The sequence below is a fragment of the Octodon degus genome, unplaced genomic scaffold (genome assembly GCF_000260255.1).
Source record: "Octodon degus isolate 3935 unplaced genomic scaffold, OctDeg1.0 scaffold00261, whole genome shotgun sequence".
Taxonomy (NCBI): Eukaryota; Metazoa; Chordata; class Mammalia; order Rodentia; family Octodontidae; genus Octodon; species Octodon degus.
The window spans coordinates 1,409,168-1,423,211 of record NW_004524837.1 but is presented as its reverse complement, the minus strand read 5'-3'; the positions used below and the strand labels follow the sequence as shown (position 1 = coordinate 1,423,211).

The window sequence follows — 14,044 nt, the reverse complement described above, 5'->3', positions numbered from 1 at the left end:
TTTTTTTTTTTTTGTGGTACTGGGGATTGAACTCAGGACCCTACGCTTGCCAGGCAGGCGCTTATTCTACTGAGCTATCTCCCCAGCCCTCTAATTTAATTTAAATCCACAAACTATGCAATATTTTCTTTTCCTTGGAACCATGTGTGTTCAGCATTACTTATAAGATTTCATTGGTAATGGGCATTCTCAGATTATAAAGAAATGTCTTTGTTTTGCCCTCTTTTGTGAAAAAAAAATTTGTAGGATAGCAAATTCGAGGTTGAAATTATTTCTTTTAGCATTTTGCATAAATTATTCCACTCACTTTTGGTTTCCAACATTGCTGTTAATATGGAAGCTGACGTTCTAATTAACATTCATTTGTAGAAAATCTGTCTTTTTCCTATGGATGCTCTGGGGAGATTTTTTTGTGTTTTTGGTATTTGGGAGATTGAATATAATGTACTTAGGTATGGATTTGTTTTATTTAATCCTCCTTGGGAATTTTAGGCCTTTATAAATGTGAACATTGGTATATTTTAACAACTCTGAAAAATTCTCAACTCTTGTCTTACCTCTTTGAACACTGTTCTACTTTTCTTTCCTATTCTCTTTCATTCTAAGATTCATGGTGTGCTGGATGTTCTGCCCTCTGTCTTTCACGCCTCTTACCCACTCATCTATTCCTTTTTCTTTCTGGTTTGCACTTTTTCAATTCCACTCACACCTAGCTTCTCCCTATTGCCAAATGTTTTCCAACACAAGTCCCAGAATGTGCCCCAGTGCTCGTCTCCTTCCGTGGCCCGTTGATGTGAGGCGAGGGAGTGGCCCTAAGGCTTTGCTCACCTCCAGGCACCCATGCTGTGGTCTTCACTTCCCAGAAGTGGCACTGCTATGTGTCCATCTATGTCCCCATATCTAATATATGTATTCAGAGTATGAAATGCTACAGAGGTCTATGAAATATTTTTTAAATGATGAAAATATCTTGATAAAAACAATCCTAACAAGGATTTACATTTTCCTTTGTACCTATTCCAGATTTTTCTATTATACTGTTTTTTTTTTAAGTTACTGAAGTTCTTCCTGCTATAGTTTTAACCTGTTTCCTCTTTCCTGCTAACTCCCTTCCTTTCAGAGTTCCTGTATAATTCACGCTCAAGCCTGGATTGATGTGAAAAAGTTCCTTCTTAGTTGATAGAGTCAGTTGACCTCAGAATCTCAGGCTTCTCACTGAATCAGGCAGGTTTGTTGTGTCTGGTAACTGAACATGTTACAGAAATGAAATAAAAATATAGACTACAGCCCTCCATAGCCAACATATCTCTGAAAAGAATCATGGTAAAATCCTTTTAAACACATGGATATGGAATGCTATAGATGGATGCTTTCCTAGGTCATTTCAATACTGATGGGAGAGGAAAATTAATCAGGCACGAGCTGTAGTACCATACAGTGGACAAGTTGGAAGAGCAAGGAAGGACCTCAGTGCAGTCTGGGGGAGGAATTCCTGGGAGCAGCGTTGAGGCAGGGCCCAGGGCAGGTGGGGAGGGCAGGTAGTTAGGCCCAGGGGTCATCACAGCATGCCCACAATAACACATGACCGCTCATCTTCACAGTGGCAACTCTACAAGAGTAGAGACAAGAGTCAAGGACAGCTTCAGAGTGTGAGCTTTGTCTAAAGGTCATGGAGAGCTCTGGGTGCACGAAGGCACTTGGCCGGATCTGCTTCTAAAAGGTTGGTTTTGTGGAGGGAATGATGGTGGAGTTTGGGAAAGTATGTAGCCAGTGATTACTAAATTCTGGCAAAAAATGGCAAGAGCCATGACTCAAGGGCAAAAATCACTCCTTTGAGAACCACCATTTTGAAAGTCAGACTTCCAGTAAAGGGTAAGTCACATGACCTGGGTGGGGTTGAAATCTGACTTAAGACACTGTCTTGGGCTGATCATTCAATCTGCAGGATTGCTCAGTGGAGTCCGTTCTAGATCAGTACCTGGCCTATTACTAGCTACATCCAACTTCTCTACTACACAATCTACTTACATTCAACTGTATCTAATTGATGTCAAGTACTGCATTTCCAGAAGGATTTTTGTATCTATGTGGTCACTTTTATGGTCTCTTGGGCTTTCATCATATTTTCAATTCCTTAAACATGCTGAATTTGAGTATTCTGTGTTCTACTGTGGCTCACTCCACAAGAGAAAGCCTTCCCATGTCTGATTCCAGGGCCTGAACTCTCACTGCCTTTGATGCTGACACTCAGTGTTTATGAACTTGGTTATACCAAGATTATATTTCTTGGATCTCTGACAGGAATTCTCTGGAGTCTGGATTTAATGCAGATTTCTCTAGAAGTATTTGCATTGGCTTCTGTTAGGCACCTCTACCTTTTCACTGGAGGTGTTATTGGTAGTGATTTTATGCAGATAGTGAGGTGGGGGTGCAGACCGTTGAAGCAGATGGAGGTAACCGCCGATTCCTAGGCAATGTTTCTCATTGACTCCCTGGTCCCTGTTAAGTTCAATTCTTCCACTGCAAGGTGTTTATTGAGTGCCCTTCACATGGAGCACGGATGGCTTTGTCCTTGGAGCCCTCAGGACTGTGCAGTGGAACCTTGTGTTGCCACCTGGACGTGATCCTTACCCTCTTTATCTGAATTCACCCATCCAGGTGTCACTAATACAATGGAAAAATCTGGCTTGGGGTTGGCTCAAAATACATACATCCATGTTATCCATAGGTGGGTGTGTCGTGCCCTACGCGGGGGACTGCGGCTTTGCAAGGTCTTCTGCTATTCTTCGACAACAGACCGCCCAGAGCCATGCTATACATATGTGGTCAGCATTTCTGCACTCAGGCTGGCCCCAGGCAGCTGCTCTCTGTGCCTGCCTCCAGCTGCCCATGCGCAAACCTCCAGGGGCTTCTGCTCTCTCCTTTGGGAGTGCTCAGCTGGCTAGACACTAATCCTTTTCAGGATTAGAACTAAGAGCCAAGGAAAAGTAAGGACAGATAAAAGGTTTAATCTGGGAGAGCCATCTTTACTGGGCCTCAGGGAGGGTCTTGAGAACTCCTCATTGGCCCATCTGGAGGTCCTGCCCTGTGTCCTCTGCCCAACACCTTTGAGAGGTCAGGCCAGCTCAGCATCTAGCTCCCAGGAATGGCTCCTTGCACACCCTCTTGGTAGATGGAGTCAGACCTAAACTGTCAGGTCTTGGCATCTTGAAATTCTCTGCTTGCCCCACGGAAGTTGTTACTGGGACTTGAATGTCAAGGAGGTGCCTTCTGGAGCCTGTGGTTGGTGGATGTTCGCCCACACTCGGGTGTGAGAGCAGACCTTTCCTCCGTCACAGCTGGCAAAGGACTCTTCCTGTGGACTCTTGCTCAGAGCCATCCTATAGACAGATGTACAGCTCCTGTCTGTCTGCCCTGCCTGTGCCCACAGCACCTGTCAGGACAGGGTCCTGTTGCCACCTTCTTGTCCTTCAGTACCCAGGTGCTATGATTCCCACAGCAGTGAGCCCAGAACAGTGAGCCCTGGCAGGCAGAAGTCGTGCCAGCACCAGAACAGCTCATCTCTTACTCAGTCATGCCCAAATGTATGCAGGAGAGAAATGACAAACGATCAGCAAATCAGAGGGCAGCTTCCAAACATGACTAAATGTTTACATCCTAGTCTGCTGGACTAATTGTGCAGTTGGTTTACGTAGATCGTGGATCTTATTCAAATTATGATTTTATTTACTTTGGATTTTTTAAAAAAACCATCTAGCTCTTAATTTGGGAGTATTTTTTCTAAGATTTTTAGGACTTGAGATATATATGGCATGAAAATATACCACAAAATTTTGGCAAAAATAACATTGCCATTTTTAGAATTATATTACTTTCTCATCTCGGTGAATTATAGGTATCTTTGTCTTCCATGGTTGTAGTCACTCTGGACAGTACTATTGCCACAGCTTTGTGGGAAACCCTCTGAATCCCCTAGACGGAAGACTCAGTACAAGGGAAGAGGAAGCACCAGTGTGTGAGCTGTGGACTGCAGCTCCGTCCAGCAAGCCCGGCGCTGGCTCACTTCGGTGGCTGCAGGTCTCTTATCCTTCTCCCCTCCCGCATCACTGCACCTGCACTTCTTGTCAGGATACTGTTATGCCCAAGATTGTCACAAGTGCCCTTTCATGGACACAATTTCTACTTTCTATGGATTTGGTACTCTGAACCCTGTTGCCAAGATGTTCTAGGTCACTGGTGTGATCCCACACCTCTCTTGCATCAACTCTTTTAATCTCTCATATGTTGTGTTAGGACAAATGTCACTCTTTTTGGCGTAAACCCATGTTCTGCCCACCTAGTAAGGACTGCATCCCCAGTGTTCAACTATAGAACCGCTACACACAATGTTCTTTCTTTCTTAACCCTTCTCTGCTTTGCCTGGTCTGAAAATTTGTCCCTTCTGTGTCCCTCTCCTTCCTCTGGTCCTCAAAAGAATTAGGTGCAAGCTTATTTTCCTTAAAAGTTACAGCTTTTCACTTTATTATAAAATATTTTTGTGCCCGATAATTATTAATTAGCCTGTGATCTTCCTGAATGAGTGCACAGGGCTGGGTACTGAGACAAAAATCATTGATGCATAATCTATGCATGAATTAAAATAAATAATCATTCTAGCATTATAATTAATTCACAGTATTTTGTACTGCAATAAATTTTACAAATATCCTATCTATCAAAATAATATTTAATGGGTCTATAAATTTAGACTTAACTAAATTTAAATCTGGAGTTGAATGAGTAAACAATAAGTATCTTGCTCAATATGTCGATGAAAATTCTTTCAGTTGCAAATGATTGAAAAGCTTACATCATAAAAGAGATTTGTTATTTTTCCATAGAAATAGCCCTCAAAGAAGTTCAGCTTTAGGCTTGGGTGTCACAGTAACTTGGCCAAGTGATCAGGACCTTGGATGTTTTTGGTTGCCAGCTTTGTCATACTTGTCCTGACAGAAGGCTCCCTCATGGCCCCAAGATAGCTGCCCGAGCTCTGGCGTCACATGCTTGCGTGTGCATCTGGAGAGAGTGGAATCCACTCCACTACTTAGCCTCACTTCATAACTCACACTGTGAATGTAGTGACTTCCCTGCATATGTATTTCTTATTTATTTATTTATTTATTTATTTTAAGGTTGTATGTGTGTGTGTGTGTGTGTGTGTGTGTGTGTGTGTGCAGGGTCTCACTACACAGCTTGGAGTCATAGTGATCCTCCTGATTTCTGCCTCCCTAGTGCTGGGATTGCAGGCATGTGCGACCATGCCTGGACTCCATCGCTGGCTCAGTGTGCCCTGGGATGGGGCCAGCAAAGCATGCAGTTCCAGGGATTGAACACTGGCCCCTGCACTTACCCAAGCAAGTGCTTAGTAACTGCTGAGCCATACCCCAGCCCTTCCCCACATATGTATTTCATGCCCATATCAGGTTCATGACTATCTGTTCTTGGCTTTTCCATTTGTATCTGCTTCCACCCAACCCTAGCCCTTGAGTCACGAAATGCTTTTCTGCTGCCTTGCCACTCATTCAGCTTCCCACTTGCACTTTTCTTTACCTCAGGATTGGTTTCTTGGTCTTTGTGTCTCTCATTCTTTCTCTGTATCAACAAGGTCCATTTCTGTATAGTCTCCATCATTCATTCTTTGTATTTTTCCAGCTTTATTGAAGTGTACTTAAGGATGAAATCTGTACATATTTCAGGCAAATGGCATGCTGCTTAATGTAAGCACACCTTGGCCAGGACTCCCACGCTGAAGCTGACATTTCATCACCTCATATAACTGCCTTGGAATCTAGAGGTCATTATGGAAAGAGGAATAAGCCAGGTGCAGGCAGGGCATGGTGGTGCATCCCTGTAACCCCAGCACTCCAAAAGGCTCATGCAGGAGGAGCATAAACTCTAGCTTAGCCTGGGCAACTTTACAATTTAGTAAGACCTTGTCACTGCTCTGGGTGTGCCACCAGCTGATACCCAATTGCCATTCTTCCTGAATTCCCACCTCCAAGAAGCATCACAGTAATACACACTCTACGAACACAGGGACACAGGGAGAAGAGGGGTTTTGTTAGGTAGGTCTGATCCTGGCCCACTCTCCTGTAATCTAACCACCAAAGGGTGGCTTTCTGTATCTCCTGGGACTACAAATGGGAACCTTTTTTAAATGTATTCATAATCTAGATACAAGAAGTTGTTTGCACAGTGTTCTGGTGAGGCTGGCTGCCTTATACTAGTTGGGCACTGCCATGACTGGAGTGTCTGATATGGACAACTCTGTGACCAATGAACTTTCTGGAAAAACACAATTGGTGACTCATAACCCTGGTGAATTTAGCCACTGTGGGGCCATCAACATGCAAAACTTTGTTCTAATGAATTTTTTTCTTCAGTTTTGAGACATAAAAGTTGACCTGAAGGATAATTTTGCATTATCTTTGAAATAATAATGAGAATAATCAAGTTTTTTAAGTTTAGGAATCTCAGTAACATGCCAGACTGTCATGACATGACTAAACATTTGGGTAGAAGTGAACTAATTGAAATTCTTGGATCTACCTCTTGGACCATTAGGAAAATAGCATTACATGCTCATTAGGTACCCTGAAAGCAAGACATCTTTTAAAACTGCAGAGATCATGTCAAATTTTCTGATAAACTATACTGTTTAGGGTGGAGCGGTGGGCCTCCACCTCTTACCTGTTCAGGGAATGCTTCAGGGCTACCACCTCCACAGTTTCTCCAGATAGAACTGACTTCTTATCTTTGTTTGCATAGCTTATTCTTACTATTTTATTTTTATGTTACACAAAAGAATTGTGTCACATTTGTCTATTTGTTTCCCTTCCCTTCCATGACTCCATGGACTATATAAGATGCTGTGCTCTTGTATTCTCGATGCATCCCGCTGTGCCAGGTATGAGCAGGCATTTAATCATCACCTGTTGGGGTGACTGAATGCACATGAGCTAATCTGTTACTATCCTAGAAGCAGCAGGAACCATGGAGTTTAGCTCCAGGATTACAGTGCTTAGGTCAGACCAAAGCTCAGGGTCACTTGGGCTGTTTGTCTTCTCTCTAGCTTATTCTCACTGTTATCTGAGCACAAGTCTTACTATTAGGTTTACATTTTTTTTTCTTGAGGAAGTTAATTTAGACCCAAGTTAAAGTGGGCTGTGATACCTACTCTAGACTTGGTCGTCTGGAGAGTTTCATTGCATAACAAAAGCAAACAGCCTTGTTTTGGCCATTAATTTTATTGTACTCAACTTTGGAGGAATCATGCATGTTCCATTAGACATTTGCTTTCTAGTTCTGTTGGACCCAGATTCAGTACTTGTGTTGGTAAAGCGCAAACCTTCCTGGCTTGAGGTGTCTGTCTTGAGTGGGATGCCCGTGAGTTGGATTTGTTGGCACACAGTTCTCCTGTCTGAGAAGTTTTACCAGACCCCGCATAGTGGGAAGCTTGGCTGAGCTGGCCCCTTCCTCATTCCTGGACACAGGGACTAGCCCAAGATCAATCTGCTGCTTCCTGTGCTAGAACAGCAACGTTGTGTGGTCAACATGGGCTATGCATTTCCTCAAAGCTAGAAGGCCTAAGTGGTCCCAGGGGGCTCTAGGAGGTAATCACCATCAGGGAGTAACCATCCTCCCTCCAGAACCTCACAGGGAAGCAAGAAATCAATTCTGATGGGCTTTCCACTGACCAACTGGATTCAGAGAGAGCGAAAGGAATGTTTGGTTTCTTTCTGGGGTTCTATAGTTCTTCAGAGCAAAATATTCCTGTAGAGGATAATGTTATATGAGACGCAATGGATAACATGTCTTAATACTTGGGTAATGTTTATGAAAAGCACTTACTCTTCTTAGTGTACAAAACACCAGTGACATCCATTATTTTGCATAAGCCTCATAGGAACCCCAAAAAGGGAGGTGTAGTGGGTTTTATTCATATTTTCATCTGAGAGATGAGCACTGGAAACACAGCACGCAAGTGTGCCCACCAAGGAAGGTAAAGGCGGGGTCCTAACGCTAAGTGCTCCTACCATCCACCATGCAGCCAGGGAGCACATAAACACAGAGGTCTTCCAAAACTCAGAACCTGTGTCTGACTTCCCCTTCATGTGGGTGCAGCATGAGCTTCCAAGTTCTTATTTGGAGATATCCCAATCTCTTTATCCACAGTGGCAAAATGTAGACTATTGCAAGCATTAATAAAACATTTATTCAGCAGGGGGAATAAAAGCACACGCAGGTTTTTTTTTGTTTGCTTTTTTTGTTTGTTTTGGCAATTTGCATGGCAAAAGACAGTTCTAGTAAACTCAATACCACACAAATGCTTTCGGTTTTTCAGGCGGTGACAGTAGTATATCAGCGCGTTTTGTTTCCCTCCCTTTTAAAACATAAACTCAATGAGTGGATTTTTCCAAGAGAGGAAAACAGCAGACTGCTCAGTCTGCCTGTAGCCCTCTGATGAGCATTGGGGGGGGGGGGTATTTTTTTTTCGGGGGAGGGCTCCTTTAAACCCCGTGCGGTCCTGCTAGAGCTCTCACCCGCAGACCTAGGTCATTGTGTCTCAGGATATTCCTGTGCAGGGCCTGATAAGTCATCTGTTTGGATAGTTTTCTATATATGGAGCCAGAGGTCACGGAGAGCGGATGTGTCTTTGTTCTCCAGCTGCTGTAAAGGAAGGTTTCCCCAGCCGGCTGGCCCTCTCCCGCCGCCACGTGAGGCATCCGTTTCGCCGACAAGCAGGAGGAGGGAGACTGATTCTGAGGAGCAGTAAAGTGACCCCCATCTCCACCACAGCCCAACCCGGGCCTCCCGGCTGTCAGGGACCGGCAAGGCAGGGAGGAGAGATGGCCGGCTCATTTGTGGTGCCCTTTTCTACAGAGCTTGTTCATTAATCGTTAAAGTTTGTTCAGTGGAAAAATGATGATGCTATGATGCTAAGGTGCGAACGTCGATGTTTTAAGGGAAGAAAATATGACACCCCAAGGTAGAAAAGGCACCAAAATCCCAGGAGCAGACAAGCCAGCTCCCGGAGCAGCTTCTGGGCAACCACACCACCCAGCAGAGCGGGGAGCCGTCCGGGTAGCGCTTATTAGGCGTGCGACAGCTGCGCTCTCCGACTGGCGGTGATGGTAGTGGGCGGGGCAGTGTGGGGGCGGTGCTGCCTTGTGCAGGTACCTAGAAGGATGGAGTAGGAGGAGGGTGAGCTCCTGGGGCAGTAATCGGCAGGCACTGATTGGAAGCAGTGGCAGGGGCGGGACACCCATGGGCGGGGCAGCAGGCGCTGATTGGCGGTGGGTGGGACAGGGTGGGGCCTTCAGAAGCTGATTCTCAGAGAGAAGTAGAAGGGGACAGAGCCTCTGGGGAAGGGGATGGCAGGCGCTGATAGGTGGACTTTGGAGTGGGCGTGGCGTTGTGGCGGGCATTGGTTGGAGGGTTGGCTGGGGGCGTGGCCTGGGCAGCTCTAGGGGCGGAGCGAGCTGTCTGAGCTAGTCCTCCGGCGGGAGGCGGAGGCGCGGTGGGAGTGATCCCTGGGCCGGGCCGCAGTGGCCGGCGCGGCCTGCCCTTTGTGCCCGCTGCCTGCATCCGCGATCGGGACAGCCGCGCCGGGCTCCCGGCCGCGCGCCCGCCTGCGCACCACTCCCGCGCCTGGGATGCGCCGGGAATGCGCGCCCGCCAGCCCTACGGCTGCTCGCGGCTGGGCGCGAGGTGATGGATCTGGGCATGAAGAAGTTCACGGTGCGCAGGTTCTTTTCCGTCTACCTGCGCAAGAAATCGCGCTCCAAGAGCTCCAGCCTGAGCCGGCTCGAGGTAAAGGCGTCGCCTGGGGGCGCGCAGGTCCCGGTCCCTGCTCACTGAGTGGGCGTGTGCAGGACACTGCCCTACTGATTGTCCGCGGGCGGCCACCGCATGCCCAGGCCTGGGACGTAAAGTTATTTGAAAGCTGGCCCAGTTTTCCTGAAAACGAATAAAAACAGCACCAAACGTTGTTGTTGGGACTTCATAATAATTGACGGACATGAGTCCCTGGCAAGGGCTAAACTCTACCCCAGTGGACTCTGTCCAGTGCTCCTGTCCGCACAAAATTGGGGGATCCATCCCGCCCAAGGGAGGAAGGAGTCGGTCAGTGCAGCTGGGCTCCCGCGTGGTGTGGGGGCGCTTGGAGGGCACCTCAGGAGTAGCCTTGCTTGCGGCTGCGTGGATCAGGTTTGTCTTAGCCCTGCCCAGGGATAGGCAAGCCCTATCTCATAGTGTAGATGGTGAGAGTATTTGAAATCAGCGTAGGATGGGCGGGTTGGGGACAGTGGCACAAAGGCCCAGGATGGTGGAAGCGAAGCACCTGATGCAATATTCCTGCAACCCTGGCTTTGACTGGATGTGTCCTGAAAGCCCATACATAGGACTCTGAAAAGCCATGTCCTTCCCACAGTGTCCGTCATCTCAGCATCTTTGGGTGTCCAGTGTCGTCAGTGGACAGTTCTTTGATGGTGGTATTTATTTCAGTAATCAAATCTTAACCTCTTTATCGTAGTGTCCAGATCATGTTGAGTCCATAGGTGGCAAAATGGTGAAATGTGTTGAAATAAGGAGGCATTGTGCTGGGGTAGTTTACAGGACCTAAGACCTGCAGGTTTCATTTGCCATTACCATCCCCTTTGCCTCAGGCCTGGCCTCGTGGATTTTTTTTTTTTTTTTAAGCTGGATTCATTTGGAACAATAGCATAAACTTCATCTTGAATATCTTTGTCCCAGCTGCTGTGATATTAGATATAGGCAAGAGTTCTGAAACAATTAAGAGATCTTTAGGCAAAGCTTGGGGAATAGACCTAAAAACAGCAGGGAATTACTTCTTGGAAAAGTTCTTGTTGCTATACACTAGATCAGCTTGGAAAGTGCTAGATGGCATCTCCGAGAGCAAAACATAAGCTTCAGATGAATACAGTTATTAACCCAGTAATGGAGGAGCACTTGCTTTAGTCCTAAAATCAAGAGAAATTAAGCAATTGAGCACTGTAAAAATCTAGAGTGGTCAAGAATAGAAACTCAGAACAGTGCTTATTATACAAGCATAGTTTTTAGTCCCTGTTTCAGTGAAAGACCAGGTTTATTGGACAGCTCATGGTTTCCTTCCATTTATTGTCCCTGCTAAGGGACAAGTGCTCTTCAAGTGTCACTGGGGAGACACCAGTGACCTTGAAGTTTCTATAAGCCTGTGGAAGTAGACTCCACTCTGGTTCTGAGGCTCATCAAAGAGAACCGGGCAATGGAAGGACTTCCAAAAACTACAAGGGAAACAAGATGTGGGACAGAAAGAACATTTAAAAATGTGAAAATGAAATTTCTAGAAAATATATATTAACCATCAGATATACAGAAGGTGAAAAGGACTAAAATAATGTGTTTTTTTCAGCAAGAAATCAAAGAATTTCCCATGTACCAGATCTTGTGTTGGATACTGGAGAGAAGGTCGATACTATTATAACACTCTACTTTTTACAAGTGTATTCACAAATTTTCTATTACTTGATGCTTGTGAAGACCCAGGAAACATATTCTACAGTCCTTATTCAATTGCCAAGGGGTTAAAAAAAAAAAAGCAATGAGAAATTAAGGATTTTTTAAAAAAAAAAAACAAAAAACCTTTACCAATACATTCATATTCTGGGCACGTTTGTGGGAATGTGCTGTGGGTCAGGGTTAGTTTTGGGCACTGCCGACCCTAAGTGATGCAGATCTAAGAGGCCGCAGGGCACTTCTCCCATGTGGGGATCTAATAATCAGCTTACCTCTATGTTTCAGAGCAGTGAGGTCTGGTTTTGTATTTCTTCTCAGTCACATTTTTCCAGAGAAGCTGCCTGTTTGTTTTTATAATAGCACTGGTTATAGGCCAAAAAGCGCTCATCAAGAAATGTCAAATTTAGGGCCTGGGGAGATAGCTCAGTAGAATAAGCACTTGCCTGGCAAGCGCAGGGTCCTGAGTTCAATCCCCGATACCACACACACACACAAAAGTCAAATTTAATAGGATTGAGAAATAGGACCTTAAATACTGAGCATAGTTGTATATTTCCTGTTGGCCTGAATTAAAAAAAAAAAAAAAAAAAATCTTGGGCTGGCCAGATTGCTCAGTGGACTAAATAAAATGCCTGCTTCAGCAGAGCACAGTGGCCGGGGTTCAATCCCCGGCATGCTGGGCTGGCCCCACCCCCTGGGGAGTGCTGAGCTGGCAATTGAGACTGGACATGGTGGCACACGCCTGTCATCCCAGTGCTTGGGAGACTGTGAAAACTAGAATCACTACCAGTCCAATCTACGTAGTGAGACCTTGTACATCCTATACACCCTGTCCTAAATTCATTTTTTTTAAAAAGAAAACTCAGTGCATAAAAAGGAACAGTTTTAATTATTACAGTGAAAATTATATTTTAAATATACACAGACATTGAAAAAATACTGCTTTTTGCAATTCAAAGTCCAATGAAGTAAACAGGAAATTAACAGTTATTACTTTAAGTTTAAAACAGTCTGTATTTCAGGAGAGATTCAGTACTGATGATATCATTCTTGCTTTAAAACAAATTTTATTTCTAGAATCCAACATTTGTTAAACTTGTGATGTACAAGTCAGGCCACTTAATAATATTTGAAAGCAGGTAGTAAATGACCGTTTAAATTGACTTAAATATTTTTGTCACATGTCAGCATTGTACCAAGTGAGACAACCAGGTGATTCAGCCAGCAGGTGTGATTTCAGAGATTCTGAAGGAAGGATGGACACCTTGCATGAGCTCCTTGGGCCAAGGCTGACAAGGAAGCTGGGGACCGAGGGCATGGTGGTATGGCCAAGCTGTGACCATGGGCTCATTCCGTGGTCCATTTTATAGCTGAGGAAATGGAGGACCAGGGATTCTGTGTGAATCACTCATGCTCCCACTGCTCAAGTGTTTCAGAGGATGGTCTTTCTATTGGAGCAGGGCTGTCACTCATGCATTTTAGCCATGTAATGTTGTATGATTATTAGAGTTTGCCATGCAGTATGTAAGGCCTAAAGCAAGGTGGGGGACTTTTATTGTGATTTTTAAATGGAAATTACTCCATGGAATACTTTGGAATGTGCCCCATAACCTAAAGTTTGTCTAGAAAGCCTTTTCTGAAGTCAGAAAATTCTTGATGAATTTGATGAGGTGTACTTATATTCTCACCCTTTCTTTAACTAGCAAGGTAGTTAACTACTTGAACCCTCTTCTTTCTCCACTGCAAAATAAAAGTGATAATATTCCTACATTGCTGGTGACTAAGGATAATGTTCTTACATTACTGGTGACTAAGGAGTGACCTCCTAAGTATATGCTTAACTTGGGACTGTGGATGATAAAATACTCAGTTGCTAATTATTAGTTATTGATATTGTTAATATTTCCTGGGCTGATTGAGGTTTGTCATATTGTTCAGTGGCTGCAGATTCTGTGTGAACCGGAACTTGTGTCATCTCAACGGTAAACTCTGTCTAGTGATTAAGAGTTCCTGTTCCTCTCCTTTGTGGCAAACGGAATATCAGTTCTCGCAGGATGCTTCTCTGAGCTGTTTACTGGATAAGATCAGCTCCATTCGAGCAGATGGAGTTACATCCTCCGGCTGGGATAGCAGCAGTCCTTTTTCTTATCCTGCACGTCCGCTTCATGAGTCAGCTGCACTTATCCCGGGATGCATTACCGATGCAGGTCACCTTGCCCTCAGTTAGGGAAGCTTTTAGAGTAGGAAAATGCTTCAGCGTGAATATTCTACCTAAGAGAGCTTCCGGCCCACTGAGCAGGAAGTGATGCCCCATGCCAACTTCCTTAGATACTAACAGAACCTCAAAGGGTGTGAGGCTCCAAAGGGTGATATATAGTCTCATTGGAGGCAATATAGGCTCTATATTAATTAAAATATTTATTATTATTATTATTGTTATTTGGAGGAACCAGAGATCAAACTCAGGCCCTTGCGCTTGCCAGGCCAG

General features: G+C 44.9%; 1 protein-coding gene across 2 annotated transcripts in view; it reads left to right on the top strand.

The window, feature by feature from the left end:
- Rps6ka2 (ribosomal protein S6 kinase A2) overlaps nucleotides 1-14,044 on the top strand; it is a 225,531-nt gene that overhangs the window by 39,261 nt on the left and 172,226 nt on the right. Inside the window, exon 1 of one of the 2 annotated variants that reach the window (XM_004646223.2) lies at nucleotides 9,511-9,852. The exons of the other annotated variant lie outside the window; for it this stretch is intronic. Within the exon in view, the coding sequence (XP_004646280.1) occupies nucleotides 9,754-9,852 (99 nt within the window). The 5' untranslated portion in view covers nucleotides 9,511-9,753. Of the gene's footprint in view, nucleotides 1-9,510; nucleotides 9,853-14,044 lie in introns of those variants that run through there. 2 annotated transcript variants of the gene reach the window in all.